The sequence below is a fragment of the Perca flavescens genome, chromosome 5 (assembly GCF_004354835.1).
Source record: "Perca flavescens isolate YP-PL-M2 chromosome 5, PFLA_1.0, whole genome shotgun sequence".
Lineage (NCBI taxonomy): Eukaryota > Metazoa > Chordata > Actinopteri > Perciformes > Percidae > Perca > Perca flavescens.
In genome coordinates this window covers 34571353-34594109 of record NC_041335.1, presented here as the reverse complement: position 1 = coordinate 34594109, position 22757 = coordinate 34571353, and the positions used below count along the sequence as shown (strand labels likewise).

At 40.2% G+C, this 22757-nt stretch overlaps 2 protein-coding genes across 2 annotated transcripts; one reads left to right on the top strand and one right to left on the bottom strand.

Moving 5' to 3' along the window:
- Positions 1-789: 789 nt before the first annotated feature.
- smn1 (survival of motor neuron 1, telomeric) lies at positions 790-10709 on the bottom strand. Its single transcript, XM_028577798.1, has 8 exons — positions 10557-10709; positions 9985-10056; positions 9780-9899; positions 8914-9105; positions 5898-6077; positions 3879-3953; positions 1852-1959; positions 790-1075 (listed from the first exon to the last, which is right to left on the bottom strand). The coding sequence occupies exons 1-8, from the start codon at positions 10602-10604 to the stop codon at positions 1019-1021; spliced, it is 852 nt and encodes a 283-aa protein (XP_028433599.1). The 5' UTR covers positions 10605-10709; the 3' UTR covers positions 790-1018.
- hspb11 (heat shock protein, alpha-crystallin-related, b11) lies at positions 10631-14206 on the top strand. The gene is made up of 5 exons (XM_028577799.1): positions 10631-10995; positions 11840-11946; positions 13768-13836; positions 13930-13973; positions 14069-14206. The coding sequence occupies exons 1-5, from the start codon at positions 10904-10906 to the stop codon at positions 14159-14161; spliced, it is 405 nt and encodes a 134-aa protein (XP_028433600.1). The 5' UTR covers positions 10631-10903; the 3' UTR covers positions 14162-14206.
- The last annotated feature ends 8551 nt before the right edge of the window (positions 14207-22757 follow it).

Sequence of the window (22757 nt, the reverse complement as noted above, 5' to 3'; positions counted from 1 at the left end):
ATACACTCGGATACCAACTATTCCCCTACTTTGTTCTACATTATTAAACTTCTAACATTTCAGGATCAATTTTCAAGGCAAATCAGGAAAGAAATAACATATGTACAGCCCCAAAGTTATTACAAGCACACCATGAAAAATGACAAAACATTGGCGTCTACTCGATTCTGACCTGCACTGGCTCAATGTGCCATACCGTCTTGCAGTTAGAACCTCGCCTACTATCACTCTGAAACATGCACCCATCCGATATGAAAAACATTATGATGGATGCGATTCTATATTGGTCGGTGGACGAGGGAACACCTCAGGGAAAACAGAGAGCTCGAACGAAACACATATACTGGAACGAGTCTCTGAATTAACTGTGTGGAGAGCACCAGAGGGACTTAAAGCAGGACTGACGTCTGGCTGGCAATCACATTCTCGGCATGCCAAGAGACACAAGCGTACAGCAGAAACAAAATGAGAAGTGTAGCGGGTTTGGCAGTGGTTCTGTACAGGTTTAAACCCCAAACTATTATGTATTCATGCCATAGTTTCCTATGACGTGAATACATTATACTAGTCTGACTTCTGCTGGACATTACTTGCCATTACAACCACACATCATTTAGTCTGTCACTACACATTTGGATAACAATTCCCCCTTTTTGCTAAATAGTTAAATAAGAGAAAATATATTTATAAAAAAAGGATATGGATATAATTACACACATCTGCTGTAATAAATGTTCCTTTCACAACAGTGCGTCAATGCTACAGTGCAATAAGGACAAAATATGAAACGAGTTATCAACTGTGCTCCGATAGCCTTTATTTAATCTATTTACAAAGAATACAAAACTCTCCTCCTTGAGCTGTGATGAACGTTGTGTTCACAGCACGTACACTTCATAGAACATTTCATTTAAACAAGAAAAACACACATTGGGCACAATATGGAGGGTGGCTGCTGCTGCTCCAGATGACGCGACGCCCCGAGAAACTCAAACTATGAAATGTGGAGTTGATTATTTCATTTGTGGTGCAGTTTCGTCCAATTGGCGGCTTCTTTGCGTCCTTGTTTCAACCCCTGTAAAAAAAAAAAAAAAAAAAAAAAAAAAAAATATGACGTTAACATACAGCTCCCATCTTAAAAAGATCAAGGACTACCACCTGTCAAGCAGCTGGAGGCATTTGATGAAAAGGGTTTTCTAGCTGAGAAGCATAACCCGCGAAAATGGAGTAACTTTAACCTTCATGTTGTCCTCGGGTCAAATTTGACCCGTTTAACTTTTTTTTTTTTTAATAATCAGAAATATGGGACGTTGAAATTAGCAGCGAAAATGTAGGAAAAAAAGTTACAAAACGTTGGGGAAAGCGTAAAACGATGTTGGAAAAAGCGACAAAGATGTCAGAAAAAGTGATAAAAACGTGGAAAAGCTATAAAAACGCAGAGAAGGGTGGCTCAGATAGCTCAGTTGGTAGAGCAGGTGCACATATATACAGGTTTACTCCTCGACGCAGCGGCCACAGCTTCGACTCCGACCTGCGGCCCTTTGCTGCATGTCATTCCCCCTCTCTCTCCCCTTTCATGTCTTCATCTGTCCTATGGAAATAAAGGCCTAAAAAACGCCCGAAAAAATAATCTTGCGCCGAGAAGGGACAACAAAAGTATGTTTTATTCATGTTATTGTGTTTTATTTATGTTGACGGGAAGACAACACAAGGGTTAACAAAAAAAGGCTTCCAAGTTACCAATGTACACACACTGCTCTTTACTGCAAAATAAAGAGCAGCGGTGAAAATAAAAAGCGGTGAATCCCTTTTATAGCCCATAAAAAGGTCAGGTAGCTCCTGTGCACATACCAAGTAATATCCTGTGTGATATCCACTCATGTACCAGGAGATGAGCACGCTGCCCAAAGCCTCGTCGTCCACCATGTCTGGGCTCATCGGTGGAGGTGGAGGGATCATCTGAGGCACACAGAGGGTGGTTACAATGCAGATGCTGCGAGCTGACAGTGTTTGCTGTCCACCAATAACCTTCTACATTGAAAGTTGTTCCTCAGTTTACCAGCTGGAGGAGTAAACGGGTGCTTTCTTGCATGTAGACGGCAGACCCCATAGCTAGGGAAAACAATACAGCACGTGGAAGTAGGGCTGTGCAGTTAGTAGAATTTGAGTCGCGATCTCGACGATCACAAAAACAACGTAATCGAGAAAGTCAGCTTTTATTTTGTCTCGCGTTCTGAACGACACGTGCACTTTCACCCCTTCCGGAAGGCTAAACTCATTCAGCCAACATTTTAATCTTTTTTTTGTTTTATTCATTTTAGGTGGAATTTTTTAGGGAAATTTCACTAGGGCTGAAACGATTCCTCGAATAACTCGAATAATTCGATTACAAAAAATCCTCGATGCAAAATGACTTGCCTCAAAGCTTCGTTAAATCAAGGTTACCAACGTTGTATCGCTGACGGACGGTGTTTCCGCACGGTTTGTGTATGTTTAATGTATGCCTTAGTTTGAGGTTGATATCATTTAAAAAAAAAAAAAAAAAAAATCTTTAAAAACAATGTAATATGGCACTTAAATGCACTTAATGTTTAATTTTTTGAGAGATGATATTGTAAGCAATGTAGGCAATACAAATGTTGCTTTTTTCCCTAGTTTTGGTTGTTTAAAAACGCAAAAAAGAAACCATTATCTGATTAATTGATCGATAAAGTGTTAGATTAATCGATTACAGAAAGAATTGATAGCAGCAGCCCTAAATTTAAAGTTCTTTTTTTTTAAAAAGGTAACTACCGTTTTTTCAACCTGGACCCTATTTTCTATGTTTTTGTGTCTAAGTGACTGATGGGAACAACAATCTTTGACATTGGTCCGGTATTAAGCGAGATCGCTGCAGTCGGCAGCGTTGAAACTACAACTTACTACAATGTAAGTTAATAGGGCAATTGTCCAGCTTGTATTTACCTTCACAAAAGTGCTTGTTTTTGCCACTGACAGGCTCAGATTAATATTCTAAGTGTCTGACAACATTATGGAAAGGATCCCTTCAGAGATAGACCTTTAAAACCTCTTTGAGACCTTTAACCAGAAACAGCTCTGAAGCAGCAGCAATCTCTCTTAATACTGGACCAATGTCTTTTCATTCTCCTGCCCTCTGGGAGGAGATGTAGAAGCCTCAGTGCCCGCTCCACCAAACAAGCAAACATCTTCATCCACCAGGCTGTCAGGAAACTGAACTCTCTCCCCTCTCTACCCACTCTCTCTGCCCCCCCCCCCCCCAAAGGAAAAAAAAAAAAAAAAAAACAAAAAAAAAACTCTGGACTCTGAAGTTTCTTCTGTTTCTTTTTGTACAAAGCATCTGTTTGCACACAAACTGTGGACTCTGAAGTTGCTGCTGTAGCATTTTTGCAAATCTTTCTGCTCTACCACAACACATCATATAAAAAATGTTGCTGCTTGTGACATTCTTGTGTTTTTGTCTTGTGATATTGTTGCCGTTTATTGTTTTAGTGTTAGGAAAATCTGTCGAGCACTTTTTTTTTTTTTTTAAACTCTTGTGGTAGGAATGTCTTGTCTTATCTGTTGTGCATTTTTATTCTTCACCGTGGGATGGTGAGAAACAAACTTTCAATTCCTCTGCATGTCTAGTATATGTGACTTGAGACAAAAACATAGGAAAATAGGGTAGTTACAAAAACGGTAGTTACCCTTTAAGTTCAATAAATGAGACATTTCTCCAAAAGTCAATGTTAAATATTAAATGTCATTTTGATTATGATTTTTTTTCCCATAATCAAGCAGCCCTAATGATTGCTCAAATAAAACGGTATCTGCAGTCGCTTTTGCATCTCTAATTAGTGTACAGATAACCAACTCACCGGTGGACCAAACGGCATCATGGGAGGCCAGGAAGGAGGTACAGGCCCGTGACCACCAGATCGCTTGTTTCCCCCCTGGTAGAAAACACACAGGACAAAAAATAAAAAATAATGGATGAAAAACTCAGTATTACCAAATAAACACACAACAACATCATCATCATCATCATCATCATCTTTGCTTGAAAGCAAGGTAAACGACACTCTTCAGTGAACTCTACCCAACTTTAAATAATTGCATGAGGCTCATTCAGGTCTTGTAATCTCAACGTCAATGTATTTTGTGCAAACTTGAAACATTTCTGTTGCATATTAATTAGTAAACGCTGCAGAATGCAGGATGAGTCATCGAACATGTGAAACCGTTTCACAGGCTGTGACTATAATGTAAAATACATACCTGCAAACTCAGAAGGGCTAAAAAAAAAAAAAAAAAAAAAGGTGACACATCTCTCTCTCTCCCCCCCTCCCGAGGAGAAAATAAAGGGAAAACATTTACCCGGTGCTAAATAAATAAATAAACAACCTGTTCATTTGTATTGGTCTGTTCAAAAATATAAAACAAAAAGTTGAAAAAAAAAAAAGGAGCACAAAATGGCAACATAGAAGGCTTGTGTATTGCTAAGGCCACTGGGTCAAAATTAATTTAATATTAATATATTAAAATTATTAATTAAAAATGTAATAACAATAACTTATTTCACCAGTAAATTCCTGTGTCCTGAGTCTGTGTTGTTTTTCAGACAACAGCTGCTACAGTCTGGTGTTAGAATCTTCCACAGTGAACTACAGACACACTGTAGCTAGCTGCAAGCATTTTAACTGTGTTTACTCCAGCTGCTAGCTAACGGTAGGCTAACGTTACCTGCTGTCGAGTGGAGTGTTGACTAGGGTGACATGCGGCGATGTTTAGGTTGCCTCTAACGTCCGTTTTCGGAGCATCAGAGAGAAGCCATAGACAGACATTTAAGTGGCACCGAAATCCGCGTTGCTATTGGGTTCGGTAGATAACGGTTGTTAAGGCACCGGGTCTCGGACACCCCCCCCCCCCAATAAAAACTCTTTGGATCTGCACAATTCACGTGGATGATATTTTCCCATTCAAAACGGCGATTTTCACCAAAAAGCGACTGGTTCGCAGGTATGAAAATACTTAAAATACCAAGAGATAAATGGACAATTAACACAGGGACACAGGGTTAACACTGGAAAAATAAATCATTGTTCCACTTCATGAGGCCTTTAAAATCAAATATATTCTTTTTGAAACCATATTGTACACCTCCTCTTTCTATGACTTTAAACCGTTACATCATAGACCTTTTAACATAAAACGCCAGTTAAATTCATTGCAATCCAATCCAATCTCCCAGCTATAAATGCCACCTCTGAGAGGTTGTTGTTTATATTCTAGTTTTATTGTTCACATCGTAAACACTTTATTGCTTACATTTCATTCTAGTATTCATTTTGCTGCAGCAAAGAGCTGACCTCACAGATTGTATAAAGTCCTAATTGTTTTAATCTAAATTATAAAAGTTTCAATTTAAGCAATAATATGTGCATGAAAAGTCTATTGCTGACTAATGAGGAAAGGAGATAGGGAGGAAGATAAGCATTTCATTGTTATTTTAACAGTAAATTTGTAAAATGCGCCTAGGCTTATGCACAGCACGCATACTATGCTTGTTACACACACACACACACACAAAAAAAAATATTACGGTGCAAATCCGCCATCATAATAGCATTGAGCCAAGGTCCAAACACGCAGCCTGGCTTTTAAAAGAGAATGGGAGATGATCTCTGATTGGTTTATTGCATGTTACGCCCAAAACACACCTATGAATTAATGAAGACACTAAGTACAACCCTTTTGAACCATGCGCCCGGACCCTTTTTTCCCGCCGTCAAACTAGCAACAGTGGATTTGGACACGCCCTAAACGCACCTGCTCCATGCGCTTCACGCCATGCACTTAGATCGTTAAAATAGGGCCCAAGGAGTCTTTGTTCTTACCGGTTTGAAAGCATGCATGGGAGGTGGGCCTGGAGGGAACCCGGGGAAACCAGGGACACACATAGGAGGAGGTTCTCTGTGGGCCTTGGACTTCTGGGCTTTACTGTGTGGCTGCTGTTTGTGCTGGCTTGGTGTGGTCGACCGGTCACTCTCCTCTGTTGACGATTCGGTCTCCTTTACCTTAAGCGTGGAGACAAATTGCTTTAGCTTCACACATAGGGGGATTTCTGAAATGCATTTGAAATTTGTTTTTGAAGCTATGAAAGAAAAAGAAAAAAATAGTAGGGGTAAACATAAATTTATCTATGGCCAAATAATTCACAATCCACATATGATGCAAGTGCTTGGACTGATTACACAGAGATAGCAATTTGTTATGTTCATTGCATTGCAGGTGTTATTATTGGCTACAGATCAAGCACTGTAATTTACTCTTTTTTTAGGGCCCGAGCGCCGACAGCGGCAAAGGCCCTATTAAAACTGAAGGAATTATTGTTTTTTTCTTTCTATTATCTTCCCGTCAAATGAATTGGCTTTTTGAGGGGCTTAATGTATTCAAAAACTCACCAAATTTGGTGGTCGCATCAAGTCTGGTGAAAATTTACGTATTTTACGGGTTTAGGGAATAGGCGCACAAAAATGGCTCGCTAGCGCCCCTTAGAAAGTTAAGAAAATTGAGCCCCTGCAGTGCGTTTAACGTAGACTCACGAAACTTGGTACACATATGTAACATATCAAGATGTACAAAAAAACTTCATTAGAGCCATACCCTAAACCCAACGGGAAGTCCGCCATTTTGATTTCAAAGTTCAAAATTAGTGCGATTGTGGCCATTTCCACATGTCGTACTTTAACGAACTCCTCCTAGAGATTTCATCCGATCAACTTCAAACTCGGTCTGTGCCATCTTAAGAAGTTAAAGATGAAAAGTTGTTAAAAGAAAAACTTTTCATCAAAGGGCGTGGCCGCGGCGGGGCAGCCATTTTGAGCGTTTTTCCGCCGAAACAGGAAGTGGGTGTAACTCGAGTGTACGTTGTCCGATTACCTCGAAACTTTTCACGATTCATAAGAGTCCAACCCTGAGGACAAATAATGGCCGATATTTACTTAAAGTCATAGCGCCCCCTAGTAGCAACAGGAAGTAGGTCTAAAAGTCAAGTTGCTATACTTTAACAAACTCCTCCTAGAGATTTCATCCGATGGACTTCAAACTTGGTCTGTACCATCCCAACACCTTAACGATGAAAAGTTATTAAAATAAAAACTTTTCGTCAGACGGTGTGGGCGTAGCGGCCATTTTGAGTGTTTAGCGATGATCAAAGAAGTTATTCTAACTTGAGTGTACGTTGTTGTATCTGCCCGAAATTTCTCACGATGGACAAGGGTCCAGGCCTGAGGACACCTACAGGCCAAAATTGACTTTTGGTCATAACGCCCCCTCCTGGCCACAGGAAATGCGCCTTATATGACAAACATCCTCCGATTTACATGAAACTTAGAATGTGTGGTCTGCATGTGATACTGAGCCACCCCCTATAATATGACCACGCCCACTTACTCAGGCCACGCCCCCTTTCATAACATTTGAACCGTTTAAGGTAGAGTCTCGTGTGAGGTATCATTGAACTCAGCAGAGACTTCATTCTTCATTGGTGATGGTTTGGCCCGCCCCCATTGCTTAAGCCACGCCCCCTTCATAACATTTGAACCGTTTCAGGTAGACCCTTGTGTGAGGTATCACTGAACTCAGCAGAGACTTCCTTCTTCATTGGTGATGGTTTGGCCCGCCCCCTATGTTGAAGCCACGCCCTTTTGAATAAATGCTGACCCATCTAAGGTAGAGTCTTGTGTGAGGTATCACTGAACTCAGCACAGACTTCCTTTTTAATTGGTGATGGTTTGACCCGCCCCCTCCGCTTCTGCCATGCATCCCCAGGTGGGTGCTACACATTGGTGGTGGTAGAAAGTAGTCCTCCCCCGAAGCACTTTGAGTGTCTATGATAAAGCCCTATATAAAATGTAATAAATTATTATTATTAAAACCTGACTTTCACAGCAAGAAATTTTAGTCAAGTTACAGGGATGCACCGAATCCAGATTTTTGGGGTTCGGACAAATACCGAATCCACTGGTTAAGATTCTGCCGAATCCAAATACTGACTCCTACTCCCATCCTCAGTCCATTAACACAGTAAACATATTAATGAAGTAAACAACGTCCACAGCCTCTAAAATAGTTAAATATAACAACAACTTAATGTTGAATTCACACGCTCTTTTCACATCGTAGGAAAGCACATCGCTATCGCCAAATGAGTGACAAACTTGCTTGGCAAATTTTCACTAACCAGTGTATGATGAAGGCATGTTGGGTGGGTGGGTGACATTAGAAAGATAACGTTAGCTAACGAGCAGCAGACGGCTGTTCGGTCGCTCTGCTCCCACTGTAGGGAGACTCATTTGCCGAGAGAACAGCTGACAGCCCGGGAGAGGCACTGTATTGTTTAGGGTCCTTCCACCACGAGACAAATCGGTAGCTCAACTTGAATCGCCTTCTCTTGACTGAAAGTACTGCCAAACAACACTTTTTCTGCTCATGAGTTCCATTTTCACTTTCTCACAGCCTACTGCATTGAATGCTCCACCTACGTAAACACCTTCCCGTAATCAATGGCGGCGTCATTACGTCGACCAGCACAAGTGCAGGGTTTAGTTCAAACCGAACCCCGTGAAAAAGCCCAATATTCGGCCGAATCTAAATCCTGGATTCGGCGCATCCCTATCAAGTTATCAAATTTTGCCTATTTGGACACAGTATCATATCCTCTGCAGTTTTACAAATTAGGGAATAATACAAATAAACAAACAAAATTGACTTGAGATGTAATGTACACCACCATTAACCTGTTAAATAAGCAGGTAACAATGTAAAAAATAAATAAAACTCAAAATACACAAAATATGCTGAATTCCATTTCATAAATATAAATACAATTATTTTTTTACACTACTTTACCTTGACATTTGTTTCCTCGTCCGCCTCAGAAATTTCTGAAAGCAAGTCTTCAAGGTTCTGCTCCTCCTCGTTGCCGTATCCTGTAAAAACAACTACGCATGTGCCCTTCTTCTCGTCTATGGAGGAGATGGTGGCTGCATAGAGCTGGCCGTCCTCTGACCAGTACGCACTGCACGACTCCCCAACCTGCCACTGTGACATGACATAACAAAGTGTAACCGTACCGTTTTGATTGTCTCCTGGTCTGGAGTAAACCAAACCCAGAATAACCAAAAAGCTGGAGCAAACATTAATTTAGATCACTGAAATGTGTTGTGAAACATATAAATAATTATAATTATGCTATAATTATACTGTTTATTGATCCCCAGTGGGGAAATTACAATTTACACTCCGTTTGTTAGAAATCACTACACACAGGCCTGAAATACACACAGACATGCTCAGGACCTATTCATGCACAAATGGAGAGATGTCAGAGTGAGTGGGCTGCCAGTGCTGGACCAGCGCCCTGAGTGGTTGGGGGGTACGGTGCTTTGCTCAAGAGCACCTGGCAGTGCCCAGGAGGTGAACTCGCACATTTCTCCAGCTACCAATCCACACTCTGTACTTTGGTCCGTACTGGGACTTGTACCAGCGACCCTCCGGTTCCCAACCCCCTACGGACTGAGTTACTGCCAGCCCAAAGAAGAAAAACTAAACTGTTTAGACCCCCAACCATTATTAGACTTACAGTAGGTGCAGCACCCAAGCCATTTTCGGCACCACCTAAACAATCAATGCGAGCACCAAAACTAATTAAATGACACTCAGATAAGTCTTCCACAGACCTGTGTTATCTGTGTTCTTTCATTCCAGTTACTCACCTCTTTATCTGGTGGTGCATTGGTTCTTTTCCTGCTCTGGTTCTTTTTGTTGTTCTTGCGTTTCTTTCCAGGTTGGTTTTTCTTGGAGGCTTCTGGCTCATCTTCACCCTTAAGGGCAGTCTGGCACACAAAGCAAGAGCAGAGAAATGAGTGGCAAAACGTTTAACATGCACACACTCTGTAGACTGCAAAGCACCTATTTTACCTTGAAGGTTGCAACTGCCTTGTCATATGCCTTTATCAATGCTGTGTCATCCCATATATCCGAATCATCACTCTGGAAAGAGAACAGATTTAGAACTTCTGCAAATGAAAGGATTAATATGTTCAATGCAAAACCAGACAGAATGTGCAAACGGACTGTGGAGTCTTGCTCTTGATACCCTCCGGCCAATGTTTACTGTGCCGCTAATTTTTTGCAGTTGACCTGACATCTGACCTGTCAACCTTTGCATCCTGCACTGTGGAAAGGATGCTACAGTAAGAACAACATCTTTTGAGCAGCTAAAGCTAACTCACGTAATGTCTGTCCAATACACTGTAACGTTGTCACACTAAGGCAATATCTCGGCTAATGAAACACGTCAGGTACATCATACACTTTCTGGTTTCCGCTATTCTGTTTCTTTTTTTCTTTGTTGCCAAACCCTAGCCCAACTTAACTCAGCGCTGATTTGTAGCTTAGCTTCCTAGCTCACCAACTGAACCAAATCTATAACAGCCTACAAAAGTTCACATGTGTTGTCATCTTATGCTCACAGGTGCATCGTAACTAACCTGTCCACTTCCACGCGAAAACAACACGTCTTTACAGCCATTCGCCATGTGAAGATGTTTATTTGACTGCTCGCTGCTGCTAACAGACTGCTAATTGCTAAACAACTATCGAGCAACGTGCGTCGAAAAATGGTGACGCAATGTTGACGTATATAACTTGCGACGCAGCGCCAGTGGTTGGCTATGGTGGTTGGCTTGGTAACGACAGTAGCTAGATTAGCGCTTCTCCAACCCCCCCCCCCGTAAACGAAACTGCGTGTTGCGTATTATTGTCGAAACTACTGTTATTACTTTCCTCAACCAGACAGCACCGGACATCATAGTCTTTGCTGTTTCAGTCACTGGACATGATTGATTCCTCGCTGAGTTCTTTGGGTGCAAAAGTTGTCGTCGCATCGTCCGGCGATGAGAATCACCCACCAGAAAACATCACTGACGGGTGAGTGTAGCCAGCACTTAGCTAACTTAGCTAAGAAAAAGTGCTAGCTAGCTAGCAGACAGGGTTAGTTATAGAGAATCTTTAGTGGTGTTAGCATGGTTGTTTATGAAATCACGCCATGGTTTTGTCGCCACATGAAAGTTAATGTAAGGTGTTCACTTTATTCAAACCCACTGAATGTATTATGCAATAAATACAAGAGTGCATCATCCTGCAACATAACATGGGATAACTGCAATAAATCATATTTCAACAAATTCTGTTAATACAAAAGCATGTAAAGTATTGCTATTTACATAGAGCTGTTTGTTTACATGTGTGTATGTCTGTAATGTTACGTATTTGTATGTCACGTTATAGCATATATACACTTTTTACACCTTACTCATCTGTATATCTGTGTTTATATACTGTTTATATAAGGGTGTTTATTGTGTAAATATGTAGTATTATTATTATAACTAATTCTATTTTTTTTATATTTCTTATACTTGATGTATGTATGTATATTTTTTCTCCTATGTCTACTTAATGTGTGTTTGTGTTATTCTGATGTGTGTAAATTTTTTTCTTTTGAGCTGCTGTAGCACAGGAATTTCCCCAGTGTGGATTAATAAAGTTTATCTCATCTTATCTTTTAAATCCAAACTTAAACTGTAGGCTACGTAGTTAAATGTTCATGTTTACCTTGTTCAGCTTCTCTGTCCTTGTTTTTAGTCGTATATGTCTAATTGACGCTAATTCATTAATTCCCACTAATTCTGTGTATGTACTTTTGAGAGTGACAAAAAGCCAGAGTCAAATTCCTTGTATGTGTTCACAATTGCTGTTTTCTTTCACCCAGGAACACTAATACGTTTTGGATGTCCACCGGGATGTTTCCTCAAGAGTTCATCATTCGCTTTGCTGAACCCACGACAATTTCTGCTGTGACAGTGGACAGCTATAATGGTATGCAGGCTGTGCTAGTGTCACACATACAGGGTTCATAATTAGCACCATCCACCAGCCAAATACTGGTAAAACAACACAGCCAAACAAGCCAAAACAACACAATCTTAATCTATTGGGTGGCAGGTAAAATTTCAACATTCACAAGCCATTTTGCTGGTGGACCAAAAAGTGACTTTTGGACCCCAAATCTTTTATTAAGATGAAGTACAAGTTTTCTGAGACTTTTGAAGTTTTCTTTTTTGATCAGTAAAAAGTAAAGAGGTCTGTTTTCATTATGACCAACTGAGAAACACAGAAATTAGTTTTCATATGTTTCTATTCCTCAAACTCTTTGATTCTTTATGTGAATTAAATTTAGATTGTTAAAATTTGAAGGACGAAAAACATGATTGGAATAAATGTACATTTAAAAAAGAGTATATAGCCATACTGCCAGCACTGTGAGGCGTGCTTTGTGATAAAGGCTAACATGCTCACAATGACAATGCTAACATGCTGCAGCTGCAGGTGGGCTGTTTTTAACATGTTCAACATTTTAGTTTTTTTTTTTTTTTATTTAAGAATTTTTGGGGCATTCCTGCCTTTATTCGATAGGAAAGCTGAGATGTGAAAGGGGGAGAGAGGGGGGGGGGGAGACATGCAGGAAAACCATCACAGGTCAGATTCGAACCCTGGACCTTCTGCATCGAGGATTAACCTTGTGTTGACTTCGGGTCACATTGACCCGTTTTTCAATTTTTGTTTTATATCAGAAAATATGGGATGTAGAAATAAGCGCTGAAAATGAGTAGAAGAAAAATTTAACAATTTAAAACGTTGGAAAAAGCAAAAACAAACTGTGAAAAAAAGGCGTCAAAAACATAAAAAAAAAAAAAGGGTTTTAAGGTTGACGGGAAGACAACATAAGGGTTAAACCTCTACATGTGCGCCCGCTCTACCAACTGAGCTAATCGGCCACCACCATCTCAGTTTAGCATGTTGGGATGTAAACACTTGCTAATAAGCAGTAACCACAAAGTACAGCCGATGCTGATGTGAATGTCATTAGATTTGCTTACTACCAGCATTGTGAGGCTGGCTTGGAGCTAAGAAGCTTACATCTGCATGCTAGGATGCTCATAAGGACAATGCTAACATGCTGCAGGTATGGTGCTTTTAACATGTTCACCGTCTTGGTTTAGCATGTTAGCAGTAAACACAAAGTACAGCTGAGGCTGATGTGAACGTCATTAGATTTGCTGATATTTGGTCATAAACCAAAGTGTTTAAGTCATTTTGACCTGAAGGTGGCACTAGATGGAAATGGTATACCAAAGTGGTAAGTGACAGTTTATCCTGAGGGTGGCTTGAATGTGTGTAGCAAATGTCATGGCAATCCACGCAACAGTTGTTGAGATATTTTTCATTCAAAACCACAAATGCCAACCTCATGGTGGTGCTAGAAGAAAAGTAAGAAAGGGATCACCAAAGTGATTAGGATACATCGTTTGGAAAACCATGCATGTCTGTAGAAAATGTCATGGCGATCCATCCAATAGTTGTTGATATTTCATTCTGGAATGAAGTGGTGGACCGTGCACGGAGCCATGCTGCTAGTAGAGCAGTGTCATTTTACCACATTAAACGTACACATTGCCAAAATAAATGCGTTCCTAGGCTGAAGTAACACACCAAAATGTTGACAGTTTGTTGAATGTTCTCGCAAAAGCTGAGAATATATATTCTTCAAAAAAAAAACGATCTACCTAGTTTGTGTTTTTTCAGTGTTTGGTTCCTTTTAAAACATTTAAAGAGATGTTTTTCTTTTTTTTTTTGCAGTCAAGCATCTAAAGATAGAAAAGAACACCTCGCAAAATGTTTCTCAATTTGAGTCGATCACGGAGAAAGGTAAGAGGAACATCCATCTCAAGTATCCGTTTGAACATTTGGTTTAAACACCAAAGAACTGAAATTGGGATTAACAAACTGATTGTTTTATAGAATGTGAATGTACAGAGGGACATCTCCAGTCAATTGCTATTTCGGTGAGTCGAAATAAAAATAACGATCGTGTAAAACATTTGAATGCAAAGAACTAAGAGATAAAACAGCAGCTTGTCTTTTATGTTTCCTTTTTCAGCTAAATGGAAGCAGCGCAACCCACCTTCGTTTCATCATCACCTCAGGATATGATCACTTTGTCTCAGTGCACAGAGTCAGTGTACAACATTGACACAATTGGTTGTTGTGAATTAAAGCCTTGTGATGTATTTTTGTACATATATGGCTTTGTGGCATTATTTGACCACTTTAAACAGGAGTTGATTTCATTTTTATATATATATATTTTTAAATGTATATATATATATATATATAGAAATGTCTGTCTGTCTGTCTGTTAGATCACACACACACACACACACACACACACACACACACACACACACACACACACACACACAGGTTTGTGGCACTATCTTTGTGGGGACCCGCCATTGACATAATGCATTCCCTAGCCCCTTACCCTAACCTTAACCATCACAACTAAGTGCTTAACCTTAACCCTTACCCTCACCCTAACCATAACCTAATTCTATCCCTAAACCTAAAACCAAGTCTTAACCCTCAAACTGCCCTTTTAAAGATGTGGGGTCCAGCATTTTGGCCTCATAAAGCTGTCAGGACCCCACAAGTATACTAGACTCCCAGTTTTTGGACCCCACGAATATAGTTAAACACACACACACACACGCACATGCACCTTGTCCCTCGTGGCAGACAGCTGTAGCAGTAACTGGGAATCGGATGAGCATATTCCATGAATATGTGAGGTACATTGATTTGAAAAATCAATTAATGCATGTCTAAACAAAATGAATTTTTATCATCTTAATCTTATCAGCCAAGTTGCAATTGCAGACAAAGGGTATGGTTGAAAGCGTAAGGTGCACATTTAATAAATCTGGCCTCGAATAAGCTTGAACCCATTTTCTGTTTGTGCTTATTTAACGTTATGGATTCACTCGTGGGGCTTTTAATCCGACATTCAACTGTTCCTCGCTAATTTCACAAGCTGATAGCTGGCAAAGCTTTAGAATAAAAGAGTTGGATTGTGATGAATGGTGGAATTATTTACAAAAGAAATGTCTCTCTGTGTGAGAGATAGAGTTAATTAACTAATTTTGAGCAGTGGGGGATTAAATTGGCATCCGGACAGCCCCACCCACCCATGAGCAGAATTTGACATCCCCTTAGAAATGGGGAACCATTGGTGATGCAGCTGGTAGGTGGTGGTGGTGGTGGTGGGGGCGGTGGGGGGCAGATGGTTTCCTAGCCAACTAGGGAGCCTCTAAAGACTGCGGGCCTATTCACACAAAGTACTCAAGCCACCTCCTGTACTTCTACCTTCCACACAAACGCACTCGCACACGAACACTGACTCCTATCCACCTCCATTGCCATTTCAACTTGTCGGTTGCAAAGGGATCAGCAGTGTGTGCGAGGACCCTTTGGGACTCCCTCCCCAATTAGTTTGCTGACTGCGGAGGAGCTCGGGGATTTGCTGAGGCTCTGTTTGCCGTAGCTTGGTCTGCATGCAGAGCTTCGTATAAACCAATAGAAAATATGAAATATGCCTGAATAACTAGGCCCCTGATATTTTAGAGCAACTAATTGTTTCGGGGTATGGCTGGTATATAGCACATTTGAGTATGCGAGTGTATAATGAGTAATGAGGCCAGGGTAGAAACTGATATAGTGTTATTGACTGATGTATTATTTACCGCTATGGAATATTTATTGTAATATTGAAAGGTGAGGTGAGGGTCGGGCCGGGCCATCAAAGAAAGTGCAAACCATTTCATAGGAGTACAATTATTTTTTTTCCGCAATAGTTCCGATTCTGAATTTATTATTACATTTGTTTAATATTTAAGCAGAGATGCCTTTTTTGTATGTTGAACAGGTTTGCAAATGCGCCTCCCCATTACTAATGAATGCAGGCTCCTTTGTGCTTGACTGTCAGCCGATCAGGAGAATCACAGCAGGATATGAGAGCGTTATTATCATGTCGCCACAGGGCAGGGCAAAATGATCACCCGGTGTCTTCTGACGGCTGCCTAACTGCTGTCCAATCGCAGCGAGACATCTGCTGGACCAAAACTCTGTATGTTCAGCTGAGTCCGTACAAAGAGATGTAAATCACAACAACCCCCAAAAAAAAAAAAAAAAAAACAAATCTGCTACTGCATGGATCTGCATAACAAAAATTGTAGATTTTATGAAAAAGACCAATATTGAAAGCCAGAATTGATATGCCGTTAAAACATCATCTTCTTAACTATTCTTCTGCTAAAGCACATTATAAATGGCTGTATACTGTATAGAACATTGCAGCAAGGATCTTGTATACTACCGTGTGTGTGTGTGTGTGTGTGTGTAGGTGATGTTTCTTAAAGGTCCAGTGTGTAACGTGTTTAGTCGTTCATTAACAAAATCTGTGTTGCCCGTTTCCAAACTTGTCCTTTTTCCTGAATATTTACCACCACCGTCAATTCCAAATATTCCTTTTGGCTTGAAATTTTACATTTGAGTCTGCATGAACTGGGGTAGACGCTCCATATTCATGCTCCATCTTGAAATACGTTAGCCGGTAAGGGACATACAGGACATACTGCTCCGCCTTTCACGTTTTTTCGCTGTCACATGATAAACTCCCAGGTGCTGCTAATGCTGCTAATGGGTATCGTAGCTTCCCAGCCCCGGCAAGTTTGAAGAAGGAAACACAGAGGACCACACGTATTCAAAATCCAAATTTTACAAACTTCTTCTTCTTCGCCCAGAAAAAGAAAAAGGAGATTGAAAAGAGCAAGAGACCGTCTTTTTGAAGCGTGAAGGCTACCGTAGCTGTAATACCTACTTTGAACTGCGTGGCGCGAGAGAGTTGATGGCGATATATGAGCTCCATGTTAGATGGGAGAAATTCACACACATTGGACCTTTTTAAATGTTTTTTGGAGTGAAAAATCCCTTCATCCAGTCAGCTCTGTTGTTTTCTTTCATGTCAAACCAGCGACGTATTTCTTGTTATCTCTTCTGTGCGGTCCTCCTTTTCATGTCAGTGATGGTGCTACGCGCTCTGACAATGAGCCTTAATTTGATTTCAGTTTTGATTTGGTCCAATCAGCTGGAAAGAGCTGCTGTGTGAGGAAGGAAACACTATGAAGGCCAATATTAGATGATTAGGCGGGAGAGGGAAACAATCTTCTCATTATTTAAGTCCAAGAGCAATGGAGAATGATAATGAAGGATTGACAAAGGGCCCAGTTGATGACAGCTTTGAATATATATCCACATCATATTTGTTTCTAAATCCAGTATTTGCATGTGACATTTTTCCCCCCAAAATCTAATACCTCTATACATTTATTGCCACAGTATTGTCCATTGAGGTGTGGTGTACCTAATCAAAAGTACTCACCCATGCACCTTTTAAGTGCATTAAGCCAACTAACGATTATTTTCATCGTCGATTAATTATAGAGTTTGGTCTCTAAAATGTCAGAAATTGGTGAAAAATGTCGATCAGTGTTTCCCAAAGCCCAAGATGACGTCCTCAAATGTCTTGTTTTGTCCACAACTCGAAGATATTCAGTTTACTGTCACGGAGGAGAGAAGGAACTAGAAAATACTTTTAAAAAAGCTGCAATCAGAGAATTGTGACTTTCTTTTGTTGATTAAAAAAAAAAAAACTGAAACCGATTAATCGGTTATCCAAATAGTTGCAGATTTATTTAGTACTTGACAACTAATCGATTTAATCTTTGCAGCTCTAAATTAAAGCAGTGGTTACAACCTGGGGGTCGGGACCCCCGACGGGGTCGCAAGATCATTTCTGGGAGTTACTATTACTGTGCGAGTTTGATACATTTCATGTGTTATATTCAGAGCCTCATGTGTAAATCAGGAGTTCCTGGACCACAGAAATGGGTCTGAAGGCCTGGAGCACATTGGACGAGGCTAACTCCTAATTTCCACCGGTTGCGGAACGGCTCCGCTGCGGAACGGCTCCGTGCTCTGCCGTCCGTCAATACCCCACCAGGTCCGGATTTGTTGCGGAACTTCTGCGGCCATGACTGATAGCTGAAGTCAGGAGGACCCACGAGATCTCGCAAATTCACGTAGAATAGAACCACAAAACCAACACCGGTTTGTTTCCATCCAGAGGAGTAGAGGGGAAACAACTCTGTGCCGTGTTTTCAAGATGTAGTGCACCAATTATCATTATTCTGGGGCGGGGTCGCGACTCGGAAAGGTTTTGAACTACTGCATTAAAGGACAGTTATAGTAAATTGTTAAAAGCAAACAGTATATAATCATGTGTTTGTTGTTGATGTTTGAACAGATGAATCTGCTCTCCGTCTTCTTCTGGCAAAAAGAGCCTGGGTGTAGTCTGTTTGCTGAGATTCAATGTAACATTCACATTTATTTTTAATTTTTTTAGATAAATAGAATTTCAGAAAACAGCAAAGTACATTTGGAAAAGTGTCAGAAGGAGCACGGATGCACGGATGGAAAACATTTGCTACTTTTTTAAATCAACTGTGTTTGCACCGTGGCTTGTTTGTTTGTTTGTACTTATTTCCAATTCCATCCCAGCGTACACTCTGTTTCACTGAGACTTTTTTTTTTTTTTTTGTCCAAGGTGTGCAAGATTTACTGTCTATGAAGATTTCACCGCTTCCATAGCTGCACTATCAACCGTCCTTTGCTACTTCCCCTATTTGACCACTTTTCCGTGCCCTTACTCTAAGGACCGGAGGAAGGGCTATAAAACACTTGTCTGACTTTTGAGTTTGAGTGCCACTGGTTCCAGCCTCTCACCTTAGTTCCACTTAGTCTGTCAGCTGCCAAATCTCTCCTGACCCGCTGCGGTTTATGTAGTGTAATGGTGGGGAGACGAGCTGAGCAATCTCAAGCAGCCTCATTCCAGAGATTGCCACACATTCTTTACCAGCGCAGCATGTGAATCAGTCTTGTATGAAGTACTTGAAAGCAATACTTGAGTAAAAGTACAAGTATCTTACCAGAAAATGACTTTGGTAGAAGTTGAAGTCTTACTTGACCAAAAGTCTTAAGTATCTGATATTTACTGTACTTAAGTATCAAAAGTCAATTTCTGATATTAAATGTACTCAAGTATTAGAAGTAAAAATAAAAACGTTGATTATATACTTTATTGCCAATGGTGTGTAACGTTATCTTCATCACCACCGTCGTTGGGGTGTTCAGCGTCTGTTACCATGGCGGCAGAGCCTGCAGCAGGTGCTTCCGTGACACTATCAGTTATTATTCTTCCTCCTCTTCTTCTTTTGTTTTAGCCTATGCTTTTTTTTTTTTTTTTTGCCACTTGGCAACAAACAGGCATTAGGTCACCAACTGGAATGGAGAGTGCATTATCTTGGCAATCTAGGAGCAATGATTTGCCAAACCTGCTTTTTTCCATTGTAAGAAATTTCTTCTGATTTTATTTTGTAGTAACGAGTAACTAAGATGTAGTGGACTAAAAGTATACATTGAAGTAGGAGTGAAAGTAAAGGTTTCTGGAAATGTAAATAACGTAGTAAGTAATAATAATAATAATAATAAGTAAAGTACAGATACGTGAAAATGCTACTTAAAGCTACACTGTGTCAGAACTTCTCCCATTTAGTGGTGAAATTGTATATGACAACCAACTGAATATTACTTTCCAGCCCCTCCCATTCCGATTTTCCGTTTTAACTGCTACGGTAGCCGAACCCGAAATTAGCTCTTAGTATCTCCATCGTTTACACGCAGCTGTTCTAGCCACTCCAATATTAACTTTGGTCTTGTTGCTTTGTTGCGTTGTCGTTTTAATTCTCTTTTTTGCTTCCCTGGCGAGTAATCTCCCCCTGGCATTCTTCACGGAGCCACTGAATGTAAAAGTGCAAAAGGCGGAGCTATGTCCCTCTTTGGCTGATGTATTTTAAAGATTGAGGCGCTACATGGCGGCCGTCATTCGAGCGACTCGCCCGTATGTATTCTGAATGATTCTAAATGGCAGATTCTACACTTACGAGAATACTTTGATTAGTTGGTGAAAGTAATTACACATGAATGAGCACATATTTTGTGAAAGAACAAAGTTTTTTTTTGCTAAAAATCAACTCAAAACATTACACAATGTAGGTTTATGTACAGTAGCAAAGTATTTGTACTTTGTGACATTACAACACTGGTGTGAATATATTTCTGCCTGATGAGCCGCTGAGTATTGCGTGGGTGGAGTAGTTGAACTTTTTGCTTCACAAACTACTTTGCCCTTGTGGGAAGTGGAATAGCTCCAAAACAGCAGAGCCAAATGTCCGGGGCTGGTGCTGCTAGGAAGGATTGTTTGTCTCCAAGTGGAACAGTGCCAGCTAACTCTCACAAAGTTAGATGAACAATGTAGGGAGGGAGAGAGAGACAGACATTACCGGTAGATCTCCCTTTTTCCCTCTGTTTTTCTCTTGAAATATTTGCTTTTATTCGCTCCCCCTCTCTAAACACACACAGAACACAAAGTGAATCCCAAAATTTGCATTTGCCCTTGGTATCTGTCAGACGAGTTCTCCAGTATATACTGTATTATGTGCATTTCTGTATCAGCAATTAACAGGTTGGCTTAAACAAAGTCCTGGTTTCATGCACACTCCTGATCCAAAGTGTTCATATTCTCCGCTAAAGTTTGTAGATGGAGCCGTAGAAAATGAAATTAGACTTACTTAATTAGACAAATTAGATTTACTAAAGAAACAATTTCATATATCAATGATTTATGTGTTCAGTGGAGTGATGGTTATTGTATGAGTGATATTAGGACTTTATATGGCATCTGAATTGGCACATTAACAGTAATTTTGCTAGATGAATTTACTCTCTCTCTCTGAAATGTTCTCGGTAACCGAAAGTTTGAGTTTGACAAAACATGAACAATCATTCCAGAGAATGATGAAAAATACAGATGACATAAAATATATCAACTTCAGTATAGTGCATATATTGACTTAAATCTTCACTGTTGAATTGAATTTAAGGATGAAAATGCATGACAGCTTGAGTCGATTTTAACATGTATTTTGTAGTGCAAAACATGTCTTTGTGTACATTGGTGTGGATACAACACATATTCACATCATGAGACCTGTGTATTGTTTTGAAATGACTCAGAAAATGGTTTAAAGTGCTCATATTATGCTTTTTGGCTTTTCCCTATCCTTTATTGTCTTATATATTGTTTTGTGCACGTTATAGGTTTACAAAGTGAAAAAGCCCAAAGTCCACCCCAAAGGGACTTATGGTGCGTTCTTTTTGTCCACCGAAGTCGATCTACGAGTCGTTTTCCGGAGTTACGAACCGGAAGTTGCAAAAAGAACGCCACCGAGGTCGTATATATACGACTCGTCAAGTTGTCTGAACTCAGAGGACCCCGACTTTACTTTCAAAGATGGCTACGTCGTGCATCACACGTAGTTAACATTGTGGTTTTCTACAATTTTAAGCACTTTTGTCTTTGTTGTAACCAAATGAAGAAGTTGTACACATGGCGCTGTATACTGCTACCTATAGGCATATTGCTACAGTCTTATTAGGAGTTAAATACCGCCTAATTAGTTATTTTATAGCTTGTGCAGCTGAAATTAGCTAGAGACGCTCGGTTGCTATATGACAACAATGGCCGAGTCTTGAGCAGAAAGCGGAGCAGTAGCCTACCCGCGGTTATTTGTTTTTCGACACGGATGTGACGTCATACTCAAGCTACTAGTCGCGATTACAAGACAAAAAGAATGCACCATTACCATCTCCAACAGAAAACACCGTTCCCAAACTGTTCCAAACAGCTCTATTGTAGTCCAGCCTTTACTTTCACTTTGTAACACACGTTATAATGCTCGCCTAGCTGCTAGCGTGGCACGCCCTCATACTCTGCTTCTGACTGGCTAGTAGTCCTTACCTAGCTACTGCGCATGTGCGACTCCCAACAAAGATGGAACAGAAGTGTGATGTCTCACTCTGTAGCTAAAACAGAGAGCTCAATACACAGGGTGAAAATAGGAGCTGCAGCAATGTGCAGTACAACAAAACAATTTCTTTTTTTAAATTAAAACATGTAAACCCTTTTCTGGTCCAATCTCCAAATACAATTATGAACCTAAAAATGAGAATAATATGAGCACTTTAAAACTGTTTTTTTTCCCATGCAGAAACCCCCCTAAAAATGGACAGTAATGTGAAAATACATATGGCAAAGTCTATTAAGGTTCAAGACCCCAGACTCGCAGATGATACTGATCACTGCCATTTGCCCGGCTGGAAGGGGCAGATGTTAAGCCACTATCATGCTCATCATGATATCATGTGTTACCATCAGACATTAATCATGAAACAGATACATCAGCTATTGTCTGGGCCGTATCCGTGAAAAACTAATAAATGGTGTTTAAACTACATAATTGTGTACAATTTGAATGATGAGTGATCCTGTTAGACGGCATGGTTAACAAAAACAAAACAAAAAAATCTCATTTTAACATTAAATTAATTACTTTCAAACAACAGTGTCATCACACAAAAAATCTTTTTGTGTGTGTATGACCTGGACACAAAATACACTAGATTATGCACATTCTATTAAATAACCCTTGTGAAACACTTGTTAGCAGTGAATGAGCCCCAGGTGTTATATATCATATCATAACAACCCGTTACTACTCCCAACTTGTAAAATACGGATGCTCGGGCAGTGGCTCTCTGTCAGATACGATGCA